Source organism: Sprattus sprattus, assembly GCF_963457725.1.
Source record: "Sprattus sprattus genome assembly, chromosome: 20".
Taxonomy (NCBI): domain Eukaryota; kingdom Metazoa; phylum Chordata; class Actinopteri; order Clupeiformes; family Clupeidae; genus Sprattus; species Sprattus sprattus.
The window spans coordinates 22,509,712-22,523,692 of NC_137918.1; the positions used below are offsets into that span (position 1 = coordinate 22,509,712).

Sequence of the window (13,981 nt, forward strand, 5' to 3'; positions counted from 1 at the left end):
TCTCCATTGGTTAGACTTTTGATGTGAGCTTCAACAATTTTGGTGAGAGATCCACTCCCTGGTGGGAACCAGTGGATCCACTGAGGGTGGGGGAGGGAAGGGACAAATGGACTGGGTCAAGTATTTTGTGGATCAAAGTTACATGCATGACCACAAAGCTAGAGGCTAGACCCTTCCAAGATTCCTTTCCCAGAGTCCCTTGCCATGTCTCGACGTTTGGCAGTGTCCGAATGTGCAGAACTCGCAGCGTTTTATTTTTCAGTGGTTAATAACACCATCATCCCAAAATGCCGTCCAAGGAGAGAACTCCTTGGAAGTGGTGCTTATTTCCCCTTCAGGAGCAATACAGCTCCTCTCAAGATGGAAAACTCCTTTCCCACGCTTCCAGTACACGCAGAGGGGAAAGAAATGAAGGCCAAAGAGTGTACACCAACCAGATTTATATCATTTGATTCCCACCTCCCAAAAGACATACAGTATATATGCAAGCACAGGCGTTTTTCTGTTGACGCCATCCTCTCGATAAAGTATTCCTTCATTAATATTTAATCTGACACAAGACGTGCGTCCTCTCTAAGCCCCATTAACATAAAGCTCAGTAAATACTGATCTGCAGCCTCCCTAATGAACGGAATGCAGGATCGCTGTCACCTCCAAGGCTTCTTCAAAGACATATTTAAATAAACATGAGCAGCCTTATTTTTTTATGTCTAACATGACTTCCTCCCAGACAAAGATTTTTTTTTTCCTCCTCAAATGTAGTCTGTGCTACCCCAAATTCCCACCACCCCCTTCCTCTTAGATATACAATTCAATGTTTAGACTAACCAAATGAAATGATTGTGGTGAGAATATGAAAAAAAATACAAAAATAAACAAGTAAGATGTGATTAGTGAGCTCCCCTAATTGGTCTATCAGGTCTTTAAGCAGCGCTGCTCGTGCTGTCACCAAGTGTAAATAGCCGCGGACTCTGAGTGCTCGCACTGAAGAAGTCACAGTGAGGGTTCCCATCTTATCATGCTGTTTTTGTTTTTTTATGCAAAAGAGGGTGAGACAAAGAGAAGATGTAGAAAGAGAGACAGGGCGAAGGGTGAGGTTCAGCTAAGAAAACCATTATCAGTACTTACATGTTGCTCCAGGTTCCTTGGATTTCATAGGCAAGTTCTTGCTCCCTCTCCCCCCCACCCCTCCTTATCCGACTGCAGTGATTATGCCTAATCAATACATTTTTGTGTTTGTCTTTTTTCTTCCCTCTGATATGGCCTACAGGATGCTGCAGGCAAGGTGCTGGACCGCTGGTCCATCATGTCCCGGGAAGAGGAGATCATCACCCTCCAGCAGTTCCTGCGCTTCGGTGAGACCAAGTCCATCGTGGAGCTGATGGCCATCCAGGAGAAGGAGGGACAGGCTGTCACCGTGCAGTCGTCCAAGACCGACTCGGGGATCAGGACTTTCATTGAGAGCAACAACCGCGGGCGCAGCCCAGGCGTGCTCACACAGCTGGAGACCAGCAGCCCCACCAGTATCCACCATTTTGAGAACATCCCCAATAGCCTGGCCTTCCTGCTACCCTTCCAGTACATCAACCCTGTCTCGGCTCCCCTACTGGGCCTGCCGCCCAACGGCCTGGCCCTGGAGCAGGCGGCCAACCTCAGGTTGCGTGAGGCCAGCCTGCCCATCCAGGCTGAGCAGGTGGATACCAGTGAGTCGGAAGTGTCTCTCTCCCCCTTTCGCAGTGGCCAGAGCCCCAACAGAGGCAACCTTGGGCAGATGCCCAACAACATAGAGCCCAAGACAGAGCCCAACCATGCCTCCCCCATCTCCCCCACTCCTTCAACACAGCAGCAGCAGAATCAGCCACAGACACATCAGCAGCAGAGGGAACAACAGCAGCAGCAACAGGAGCAACAGCGGTCACACATTCAGCAGTCGCCACAGGGCAGCACCATGAACAACCACCACCACTTTGTGAAGAACGACCAGTCCAAGAGCATCACTCACTCGTCCTTCTCCTCCAAGATGCATCGCATGCGGCGCATGGGCTCCACGTCGCGCAAGGGCCGCGTCTGCTGCAACGCCTGCGGCAAGACCTTCTACGACAAGGGCACCCTGAAGATCCACTACAACGCCGTGCACCTGAAGATCAAGCACCGCTGCACGATCGAAGGCTGCAACATGGTCTTCAGCTCCCTGCGCAGCCGCAACCGCCACAGCGCCAACCCCAACCCCCGCCTGCACATGCCCATGCTGCGGAACAACCGCGACAAGGACCTCATCCGCGGCACGGGCAGCGCCACGCCGGTGATCTCCAGCACCAAGAGCGGGGGATTCTCCCTCACCAGCCCCGGCAGGCCACCGCTGGGCTTTGCCACCCCCCCGCCCCTGGACATGCTCCAGTCGCCCCTGCACAGCCCGCTGGTCTACCCCTCGCTGAAGTCCGTGCAGCCGGTGCAGCCCGTGCCGCCCTTCTACCGCACGCTGCTCTCGCCGCACGACCTGGTCAGCCCTCCCGTCTCGCTGCCCACCAGCCCCATCCTGCCCACGGCCACCAACAGCACCTCTCTGATGGACCAGCAGCATCTGCTCTCCACCAGCTCACACAACAGCCACATGTCCGAGATCGGGAGCCACTTGTCTCACCGGCTGCCCACGCTGGGCACTCAAGTCGAGTCGGCCACCTCAGCCTCCACCACCGCGGCGCCCGCCGACCCGGCGCCCAAAAAGAAGCCTCGCAAGTCCAGCATGCCCGTGAAGATCGAGAAGGAGGTGATCGACGTGGCGGACGATTACGATGACAGGGACGAGGACGATGATGACAGCTGCCACCACCACAACAATCACCACCACAACCAACACCACCACCACTCTGGCTCACACCTCCACCACAACAACGTCAACGGCAACTGCAACAACAACAACAACGGTGGCAGCGGGCACCACAGCGGGGATAGCGGGCACCAGTCCCCCTCCCAGGACGAGATGAGCCCCAGTCTGGCGCTGAGGGGGATGCTGCGCTCCGATCGGGACGAGTGCCGGCGTGGCATAGGCGGCGGAAGGTCTGGAGGAGGAGGAGGAGGAGGAGACGGAGGTGAGATCCGATGCATGGACAGCTTCACCTCCGAAGATCAGGACCACGAGCGAGACTTTGAGAACGAGTCCGAAACCTCAGAGTCCAAGATGTTCTACCGCGACGAAATGATGGACACCGACGACCATCAAGGCGGGTTGGCGAGGGGAGACAGCGAAGGCGGCAGACTGCACAAGGAGCAGCGCGGGGAGCACGATCACGGAGAGGAGGACGAGGAGGAGGAGGGCCACCTGAGGAAGGACCTGGAGGAGAAGAGTCGCTCTTCGCCCTCACCTCATCAGCCCGTCATCAAGATCAAGGAGGAGCTCAGCGACCCCACCTACGACATGTTCTGCATGAGCCAGTACGGCCTCTACAACGGCAACATGGCCGCAGCCGCCGCCGCCGCCGCCAGCATGGCCGCGCTCCACGAGAGCTTCATCTCCTCCATGGGCTACGGCTCCAGCCCTCGCATCTCGTCGCACTCGCCCGAGGGAGACTGCAACAGCAACGACCCCAAGATCTGCTACGTCTGCAAGAAGACCTTCAAGAGCTCCTATAGCGTCAAACTGCACTACAAGAACGTGCACCTCAAAGAAATGCACGTGTGCACTGTTTCCGGATGCAATGCCGCATTCCCTTCCCGCCGGAGCAGAGACAGGTGAGGGCCCTTGCTCTAATTCCATGTTTCGTCTTAGAGACATAAAAAGAACAACCACGGAAACATTGAACCCTTTTCTAATATTATTGCTGAGGTCTTCTAGAATAGAATCATATATTCCATTTGTGCATCAATGTTTTTAGTTAAGCAAAATGTACAAAAACATCAAGGCATGTCAGACAACTTAGAAAAGTCTAAAAGGCCTTGGACCTTAGAGTGTTAAGAGTCAAATACTATGCAGATTGCCTCCATTTTCTAAATTGTGTTCTATACAGCTAGTATTAATATCTGTTTTGAATGTCTGACACTGCTGGTAGGTATTTTATCGCACATTAAAAAGGCAGCCATCATTTTCTAGTTATAATCCAGTGTTGTTTTGGAGGGAAGTAGAAATGCTGCAAGAAAACATACAAAGAGTATCTCTGATCAAAGACATCTATAGGTTTTGAAAATGGTCTGAAAGTAAGCTGACAAACTTCAGTGCTCTCCCTTCTGATCCAATCTCTCTTTCACTCACGAGCGCACGGGGTGAGAGGGGGGGGGGGATAATTATTGCTTTGCTAATGACGTGTTAATTGCTGCAGTATGTGTTGACTGTCATGTCAACGTTAAGGGTGTCAGGGGTGTCAACACGCTCGAGACACGGGAGCGCTTTTGTCAGAGCCGTCTCTCCGAGCGCATCCGTGCGCTGTTTACCTACGCTCCCTCACCTGTCACACACACAGGTGAGCATGCATACATTAGCAGGGGGGGGCTGAGGCCTGTCAAACCGCTGCATTTATTAGCGCTTTGGGATGAGCAGGTCTCACTTACCTGGGCTTGTTAGCACGTACGGTAACCCCTCCACCCTCCACACACCACACCTCAGCCCCAGAATACACCAGCAGCACCACCAGTAGCAGTAGCAGGTTAGCAGGCCGTCTCCTGTCACTCAGGCCACACATGTCAGTGAGGTTTCACAGGGCATCCAGGCACTAGTCGCGGCATCCCAGGAGACTGAGAACATCTACTCTGGGAGCACTAGGAACATTCTGGGGAATTGTGGTCAATAACTGAACCGTCGGTTGTGGTTTAGAACTTGAGGTGGTGAGCACGCAGCCATGCACCGATTTTACAATGTGGAGAACCACCAGCAGCAGTTAAACACTGACTGGGGTCACACATTTCATTCACAGAAATCATGTTCATTGTTCCCACCAAATCACCATAGAGAGAGCTTGAACATGAACACTGGGTGGTGGGACGATAAAACCCATGCACACATCATCACACACAACTCACAACTCACATCACAACTCATCCACATACACATACACATACACATACACATACAGTACACGCACACGCACACGCACACGCACACGCACACGCACACGCACACGCACACCCACACGCACACGCACACACACACTCACACACACACACACACACACACACACACATACACATACACATACACATACACATACACATACACATACACACACACACATGCACAACTGCTTTGTGGTAGGGTGTGCCATCCCAGCTATAGCACATGGCACAGTCAGGTAGTAAGGACAATATGCCCCATTCATCTCCTTCATTCCGTGCTCATGAGGAGAGAGATAAGAGCCTGCAACACCCACCCCCCCCCCCCTACACTCACACACACACACACTCTCACCTGGCTGGTGACAAGTGACAGGTATATTTAAATAATGAAGATTGAGAGTCTGCCTCTGTTTGTTCCTCCCTCTTTCTATCATTTGTAAACAAAAGACTCTGCAGTCTTTCAGCTATGTTGTTTCCAGTAAACCCCCCCCCCCCCCCCCCCCAAAACGCACGCACACCTCCTCCTCTCCTCCACCTCCTCCTCTTCCCCTCCACCTCCTCTCCTCCACCACCCCGAGAGCCTTTATTAAGTCCCCATGTTCAGTGGCATCTGTTCCCACCACTGTTTGTTCATTAGCACAGTATAAGCCTGCAACACCCCCCATTTCGTGCATTTCGTGACTCTACACACACACACACACACACACACACACACACACACACACACACACACACACACACACGGTGGAGGCGGAACACATGGGAAGAGAGACAAGGAAACAGAGACACCAAGGGGAAGGCGGGAGAAGAGAGGAGACACATGAAGGTTAGGAGCGAGGGGAGAGCACAGGCGTGTAGAGGCACAGCATGCCCGTGCCCTGTGGACAAACAACAAACCTGCACTCATTCCATCCATTAGTAGCCCAGGGAGATGCCGAGAAAGTCTCCGAAACATTATCTGCAAATAATGAGACGTTTATTGTAACTCCAACACACACTTAACACACGTTATCATTCTTTTAAACACACTCACTAATTGCTTTATTTTTCTTTGCTGTAGAAGTATTAGCTCTCCTGTTGAGTTCTTTTTTCTTTTCCTATTTTAGTTGTGTCAAATTTACACACTTTCGGCATTGCCCATTTGCACCATTGTGCTTCGCGTGGGAAGGGAGGTGCAGTTAGTGGTGCCGTTGAGGGGCATTAGGGCCGTACCTGACCTGTCCAGACCTAATGAAGGGCAGGATGGGGCAAGGAATCGCATATCCAGCCTGGTCTCATTTTGCGAGGCTATCACTTATCATTCAGCCCTTGTTTTTATTAGAGTGCGCTGACATTAGCGGCACCAAATAGTATGCACATCTGCTGCTACAAGCCGGTAATGGCCCTTAAGAAAGCGCTTAAGAAGGAGTTTATGGCACTGATACAGACAGTCATCAGTGAAAAGAGAGGAGGGGGGGGGGGGGGTTTGGGGGGCGCTCAATTGTAGGGCTCGCAGTGAAGTGAGCGCATGTCGGTAGTCTCAGGAAAAGAGCTCAGAGGAGTTTTAGAGATGTCTAACAACCGCACAGGGAGGGAGGGGGGCGGGGGGGGGGGCGAGAGACTGTGATTAGAGCAGTGAGTTGGTAACCACAAAGCAGATGGAAGAAGCTGCATGGAACCAGAGGACTCCCCAGCTCATGGCCTGCTATATGCACCATGGCTCCGGATGTGTTTGATTAACTGACCTTGCAAATAAGAGCGTACAGTCTTTTGGGGGTTTCCGCACATTTCACGGTGTGCCCCCCCTTCTTGCCCCCCCCTCTCCTGAAGCTGTCACTGGCTTTGAGTCCGTCTGGTAAGGTGCGTGTGACAGTTGGACTCCATCAGGAGAAACAGGAGCATATAAATTCCTCTGGTTAAAAAAAAGAAAAACCTCAAGTGCTTTCGCATATGGCCAGGGCAGTAGTTTACCCCGGATAGGACACTCATTTCTGAGAACATATAGATTTCAGTTCTCTCTTTCTTGTCATCTTTTTTTTTTTCTGCGGATGGAAGTGACCGTGCTGCCCTGAAGTACTCTCTATTGTTTCCATATTTTTTGTGTGGGGATAAATTCCTTGTGGCATCTGGGAGGCATTACAGGGCTGCTGGTGCTTTGGAGTAGAGGTGGGGGTATTAAAACAACAGACAGGCCGGCAGCACAGGCCCAAGAGCAGGCAGGCCAGGCAGAGATGAGCCTCTGCGTAAGAGTACGGCCAGTGTTAAGGCCGATTTATGGTCAGAGGCGCAAGCGCCCCTTGCGCGCCCCTTGCGCGTCTTTTCACGTCTTGAGTGCGTCGGCCCCTTTTTCTAGACTTGCGCCATTTTACGCAAGCCTATTGTTCTGGTTGCTTGCACTTGCGTGCTTACTTGCTTACGCGTTGCGTCTGAAACTGAGCATATATCGGCCTTTAGTGGGGCGGGGGGGCTTTATTCCGCCCTGATACATGACATGCCAGTAAACAAGACATACATGAAAATTGACCACTTAGGTACATTTTTAGGGGTTCCAATTATTTGTAAATTATGACATTTCCAATATGATCTGCAATCCAATTTACAAAAGACAAATTTTCTGTTGATACAGTAATGATTCTGTTTCATTAAGCTGATAATTGTTTAAAGCAGGTCGGATGAAGAGAGGAGAGATCAGCACTCGAGAGCTGAATTAATTATTTAGCTCATTTACGGTGTCAGAATAATTGTTTTTTAATCTGGGTGAATTAAACCTGAGATGCTTTACCTTCTCTGTATCTGTAGCGCAGGTTTACTGAGCTATCACCACGAAACATCACAAGAAAGGACACAAAAGAAAAATATATAGCTCTGAATGGCTTCAGTCCCTCATAGATTCTGATTCAGCTCCTGCCATGTCTGTTTCCTTCAGTATATCCTGTAGAATGGTGTTTTTGCAGGTGAAAATAATAGCAAGATTTTTAAAATGTGTAACAGTACACAGATTTTCGTAAAAAGCCTTGTGCCCAAATTTTATAGAAAAGCATGAATGACTTCATTGCATTCGATGCAAATGAATATATATTTTTGTGAAATATGCATTTATAGCATTTAGGTGCGATGGAATAATTCTTTAAAGGCGCTCCATCTCCACACACTTATCTCATAGACTGTAAGTAAATGCAATGGAGTTGAATGTAATTATAAGTGCATTAGTGAGTGGGTGTCAGTGTGGGGTGGGTTGCCTCCTCACGCTGCTCTGTAAATGATTGCATATTTACTAGAGAGGGTGAGTCGCCACTACAGAGAAGCAGCGTGATTAACTGCTGGAAGCACATGTGTCCCAGTAATCATGCATGTTATTATCCTCGTTAATCACATTCCCCAAAACAAAGGCAGCCTCCTTTTTTTTTACCATTCCCCTTGCCCCTCCTCTCAATGTTGCACTTTTTTTTTTTTATTCTGTTGCCATCCCAACCGTCACCAATGACCCTCATTGGCAGCGCTGTTCCAGATTCCCATGGTGCACTAATGTTCGGGCCTATGGCCTCACGCAATCCAAGCGCGAATGGAGAGTGAAGGTTAATTATATCTGAGAACCTGCTTACCTTCCCTGTCTCGCCTTCTCTCTCCCCCTCTCTCTATCTCTTCCCCCCTCACTCTCTCCCCTTCTCTCTCCCCTCTCTCTATCTCTCTCCCCCCTCACTCTCTCCCCTTCTCTCTCCCCCTCTCTATCTCTCTCCCCCCTCACTCTCTCCCCTTCTCTCTCCCCCAGTCTCTCTCTCCCCTCTCTCTCTCTCTCTCTCTCTCTCTCTCTCTCTCTCCCAGTCTCTCTCTCTCTCTCTCTCTCTCTCTCCGCTCACCCTCTTTCCTTTCACTCCTCTCCTCTCTCTCTCTCTCTCTCTCTCTCTATCTCTCTCCCCCTCGCTTTCTCCTCTCTGGAGCCTGTACTGCTGTTGGCCAATGATGGTCCTGCCCCTGCAGGTTTGCTTTACCTGAGCCACCCCAGTGACAAGAGAGCCAAGAGGCTGCATCTCTGAATCCTCACAATTCATGTACACTTTTGGAGTTTTCATTAATGGCAGGGCTCACAGCGTTTGAATAAAACGACAGAAAAAGCACCAGTCCCAGCCTCCCCATCTGCCCACCTTGCAGTGCTATCCCCCCCCTGATGAGTCCAGGGGAGAGGGGAGGCAGAGGCAGAGGCAGAGGCGGAGGCAGAAAACGTATATATCTAAACCACATCATCATTTGTTTAATGTGACTTCTCTTCTTTCTCGTTTGTGCATTACGACTCATTTAGCAGGCGCGAGCGCGGTAGGCAGGGGGAGCGACAGGGCCATCGGAGCCTAAAGATGATTAACGTTCACGGGACAAGAAGGCCCATTAAGAGCCACACTCCACACTCCTCCTCCCTCTTTCTCCTCCTCTGCAAAGTCAAAATGGCCTCTCCTGAGATGCCGCCCCCATCTCCAGGCAAAGATGAGCCTGTCAATTTGGTTTGCCTGCCACATTACCGGCCCAGGAGAGATGCAGAGAGGGGGGGGGGGGGGGGGGAGAGAGAAGGGGGGGGGGAGAGAGAGAGAGAGAGAGAGAGAGGGAGAGAGGGAGAGAGGGAGAGAGAGAGACGGGGAGAGAGAGAGATGTACAGAGAGAGAGAGAGAGGGAGAGAGAGTGAGGGGGAGAGGGGAGGTTGGGGGGGGCAGGGGAGGTAGGTAAGGGGGAGGGAGGAGGGGTAGGATGGGGGGGGGGCAGAGGAGGTAGGTAAGGGGGGGGGGAGGAGGAGGGGGGAGGATTGGGGCTGGAATGAGGATGGTAGAGGACAGAGAGGAAATGGGGCAGAAAGGCTAAAGCTGATGAATGCATACAAAATACCACAGTGTGCAAATGAAACACACACACACAACACACACAAATAAACACACACACTCACACAAAAACAAACACACACACACACACATACACACAAACTCACACACACACACACACACACACACACACACACACACACAAACTCACACACACACACACACACAAACACACACACACACACCGTCATTTGCAGGGTAAAAACAGACCAGTAGTGATCAAAGGTAATGGGGGTCTTACTGTTGCTCAGGGAGATGCAAGGATATTAAAATCTTCCAAATGATTCTCAGGTCACAACTTCTTCATCCAAAGTTACAGTCAGTGTTTTCGTTCATGTTTGAAAATAATTACAATAATTACACGCACTTACATAAACACCATATTTTATCATGGTAGCAGTTTTTTTCTTTGCTGCTGTTGCCACTGTGGTTTTGCAGATGTACGGTAGTTTTTGCACATTAGAACTAGGTTGTGTAATGTGCTGTTTATTGTAAAGTTTAATGCTATTTTATCTTAAGAGTTGATTATAGCAAAATGCTCAAATAGAAAATGGATCTACTCGTGTATATGTGTCCTCATGGCCTATTGTGAGGAGGTGTGTTTGTGTATGTGTAGTGTGGCTCTTTGATTAGGAATGTTTGTACGGTAGCTTGTGTGTGTGTGTGTGTGTGTGTGTGTGTGTGTGTGTGTGTGTGTGTGTGTGTGTGTGTGTGTGTGTGTGTGTGTGTGTGTGTGTGTGTGTGTGTGTGTGTGTGTGTGTGTGTGTGTGTGTGTGTGTATGCGTGTGTGTGTGTGTGTGTGTGTAGAGTCATGTGAGATGGCAGTTAGTCCCGTCAGACTAGAGCTTATGAGCAGTGTGTGGGTGTGATCTCAGAGCTGGTGACATGCTGCTGAGGAGCCGCCCACATGAGTGGCTGGAGAGCATGGTGTGTCCCCTCAGGTGTGTCCCCTCAGGTGTGTCCCCCCTCAGGTGTGTCCCCTCAGGTGTGTCCCCTCAGGTGTGTCCCCTTAGGTGTGTCCCCTCAGACCCCTGAAACCCCTCAGGCCCCTCAGGCACGGGGACCAGGACGTGGCCCCCTCATTTACCCTCTAGCCTCACCAAGAGCGCACAGAAAATCTGTTCCACAGTTTGCTATCTACAGATAGAATTATTATTCACGTTAAAGAGGTCATTGTTGTAAGTCCCTGCCCACCTACAAGCTCTCTCTCTCTCTCTCCCTCTCGCATACAGATCCTCAGACAGTCACACGTATTCACTCACCCTCTCTCTCTCTCTCACACACACACACACACACACACACACACACACACACACACACACACTTCACTTAGCGACTTGGCTTAGTCACGTCTAATTGATTTGCCATGTTCCTACATGCTGCTGATGCTCTAGTGGCCGGCTCCTGTATGCCTTATTAACAGAAAAGGGTCCCTCCATTGAATGTATTTTTACTTCTTGCAGGACAATGTCGGATAGGGAACTAAATAATTAAAGAAAAGGGACCCTTTTTGACTGCATCAACCATGGCACTGCTGGTAAGCTCTACAATACATTGTGCAATCCATTTACCCCTCACGCCAAGGCCGCCATTTTAGCTTCCTGAGTGCTCTTTGCATGGACCACATATGCAAGGAAAGGAGCCTCAGTGTCATTTCTGTCATTGTTTTTTTATATTTCTTTCTTATTTATCAAAAAGGGAAAATGGCTGTATGAGATTCGACTACATACACCACCAGTTTTACTGTCTTATACTTTCTTGAAGTGTTTGTTTTCTGTTCTCACTGTCTGCTGTTGGGCACTGTTGACGCTTCATGTGAGCTCTGTCATGCTGGAGGCTTGGAGTGGTCGCTATTCACCTCTTATATTACTGCATGTGTTTTTGGTAACATGTAGCTCAGCGCTAGGCTAGCCCTCATGTGTTTTTGGTAACATGTAGCTCAGCGCTAGGCTAGCCCTCATGTGTTTTGGTAACATGTAGCTCAGCGCTAGGCTAGCCCTCAGTGCAGAGGCCCCAGTGTTCTTTACACCGCCGAGCACCGGGGTGTTTCTCACCAAGTGAGCGCCCGGTTATGTGATACTCCTCTCTGGCATGAAAGGAAGCCCAGTTTTTATTAATCTGGGGGATACACGGGACACTACGTTCACAAGGGCCTCAATTAAGCCACCTCCAGGCGTCAGTGAGCTCATGCTGCTCAAGTTGGTGCTAATATGCTATCCAGTTCCCTGTGATTATTACATTACCATGGCTTGAATCAATTGATAAACTCCCATTCAATGTGTTGAAGTATTTAATTGAGTCAGAGTCTATTGGATTTGAGCATGGCTACAGACTTGCTGACAGGAGGAGACCTGCTAGTGGGGTGCTTGCTGCATGGCACTATCTTAAGTGTTAGCACAATGTTCGTGTACTAGTGTGAACAAAGTTAATACCATTAACTGAGGTGGGTCTGTATTGAATGAAAAGTTTAAGAAGAAATGGGAGATTATACAGTTCAGTTATTTCAATAATCTTCCCTTTAAAAAACATTTCTGTTCTTGATATAATTATTAAAGTCAGGCTCGGGGTAACATACTGTACCTGGGGGGGGGCATACTGATGTCCTGCCGTGATAAAAGCAGACACTTAAAGCAGACACTTCATTTGGTAGCATGTGCTTGGGGTGAATGGACCTCGTGTGACAGTCCTTTGTCCCTTTGCCTCCATGCAGACACAGCTCCAACATCAACCTGCACCGAAAACTGCTGACCAAAGAGCTGGACGACATCGTTCTGGACCCCCAGCTCATGCCAATGCCCAAAGACCTCCGCGCCGAGTTCCTGGCCAAGATCTACGGGGCCGGACACCACCACCTCAGCCTGGAGGCCCTGGGCGGCGCCGCTGGGGGGCTGCTGTCTCGCGGGCTGGGCCGTAACGACGACGACGCAGACTCCCCCGCCGGCACCGAGTACTCGAACAGCAACGGCGGCGGCTACTACCACCACCACCACCACCGCCGCCACCCCAGCGACGACTACATGGTGCTGGACCTGAGCACCACCTCCAGCGTGCAGTCCAGCGGCAGCATCCACTCCTCGCGCGAGTCCGACGAGGGCAGCGACGAGGGCATCCTGCTGGACGACCTGGAGGCGCACAGCGACGGCGAGGACTGCAACAACATCGACCCCGAGGAGGCCCAGGGCCAGGCAGGCGCAGAGGAGGAAGGAGGCGATGGAGGAGGAGGAGGAGAACGAGGAAGAGGAGGAGGAGAAGAAGGTGGAAGAGGCGGCGGAGGAAGGGGTGAGGTGGAGGGGCCCCTGTCCAGCGACCCCTCCTCCTCGCCCTCTCTCCTGGCCTCCAGCGGGGGCAGCAGCGGTGGTGGCGGTGGCGGGGCGGGCATTCTGTGCACCATCTGCCACAAATTGTACAGCAACAAAGGGACCCTGCGGGTGCACTACAAGACTGTCCACCTGCGCGAGATGCACAAGTGCAAAGTGCCCGGCTGCAACATGATGTTCTCCTCGGTGCGCAGCCGGAACCGGCACAGCCAGAACCCCAACCTCCACAAAAACAACGCACCCTTTGCCACCATGATTGACTAGCCTTACTCGTCCCCTCCTCTTTCTCTTTCCCCTTTTCATGCCCTCTTCATCCATACACTCCTCCACCCACCACATCCCACACACACACACACACACACACACACACACACACACACACACACACACACACACACAGAAAAAAGGTCCAGTCCTTCAGTGACTCGGGTGCCCGTGTTGCCTGTCAAAAAAAACAAGAGCACTATCACATCATGTTTTGATTTTGAATTCTTCAGTGGTTTACCTACGAACATGAGCAGACATTGAAGTTCTTCAGAAGTTGTGCCCGCTGACATTTTTCTTTCTTCGGAGGAATAGGATGAGACATTTTGGGAGCAGAGTCCCCTTTAAACCCAGGATGGCTCCAGTTCCTTCATCATCCACCCTTGACAGAATCCCCTATCCCTTGTCTTAACTTAGTCCATCTCCAAAGAATCTATTCAAACTCTTATTTGTGACTGTTGCCTGCAGAAATGATAATAATGGGATACATTTAAATCTTCTTGTTGTATTGGTGTA

General features: G+C 50.7%; 1 protein-coding gene across 1 annotated transcript in view; it reads left to right on the plus strand.

Moving 5' to 3' along the window:
• bnc2 (basonuclin zinc finger protein 2) overlaps positions 1 to 13,465 on the plus strand; it is a gene marked incomplete at both ends in the record, with an annotated part of 57,768 nt that extends 44,303 nt beyond the window's left edge. Inside the window, 2 exons of the mRNA XM_080859250.1 lie at positions 1,271 to 3,729; positions 12,595 to 13,465. Coding sequence (XP_080715376.1) covers positions 1,271 to 3,729; positions 12,595 to 13,465 — 3,330 coding nt within the window. The remainder of the gene's footprint in view (positions 1 to 1,270; positions 3,730 to 12,594) is intronic.
• Between the last annotated feature and the right edge of the window lie 516 nt (positions 13,466 to 13,981).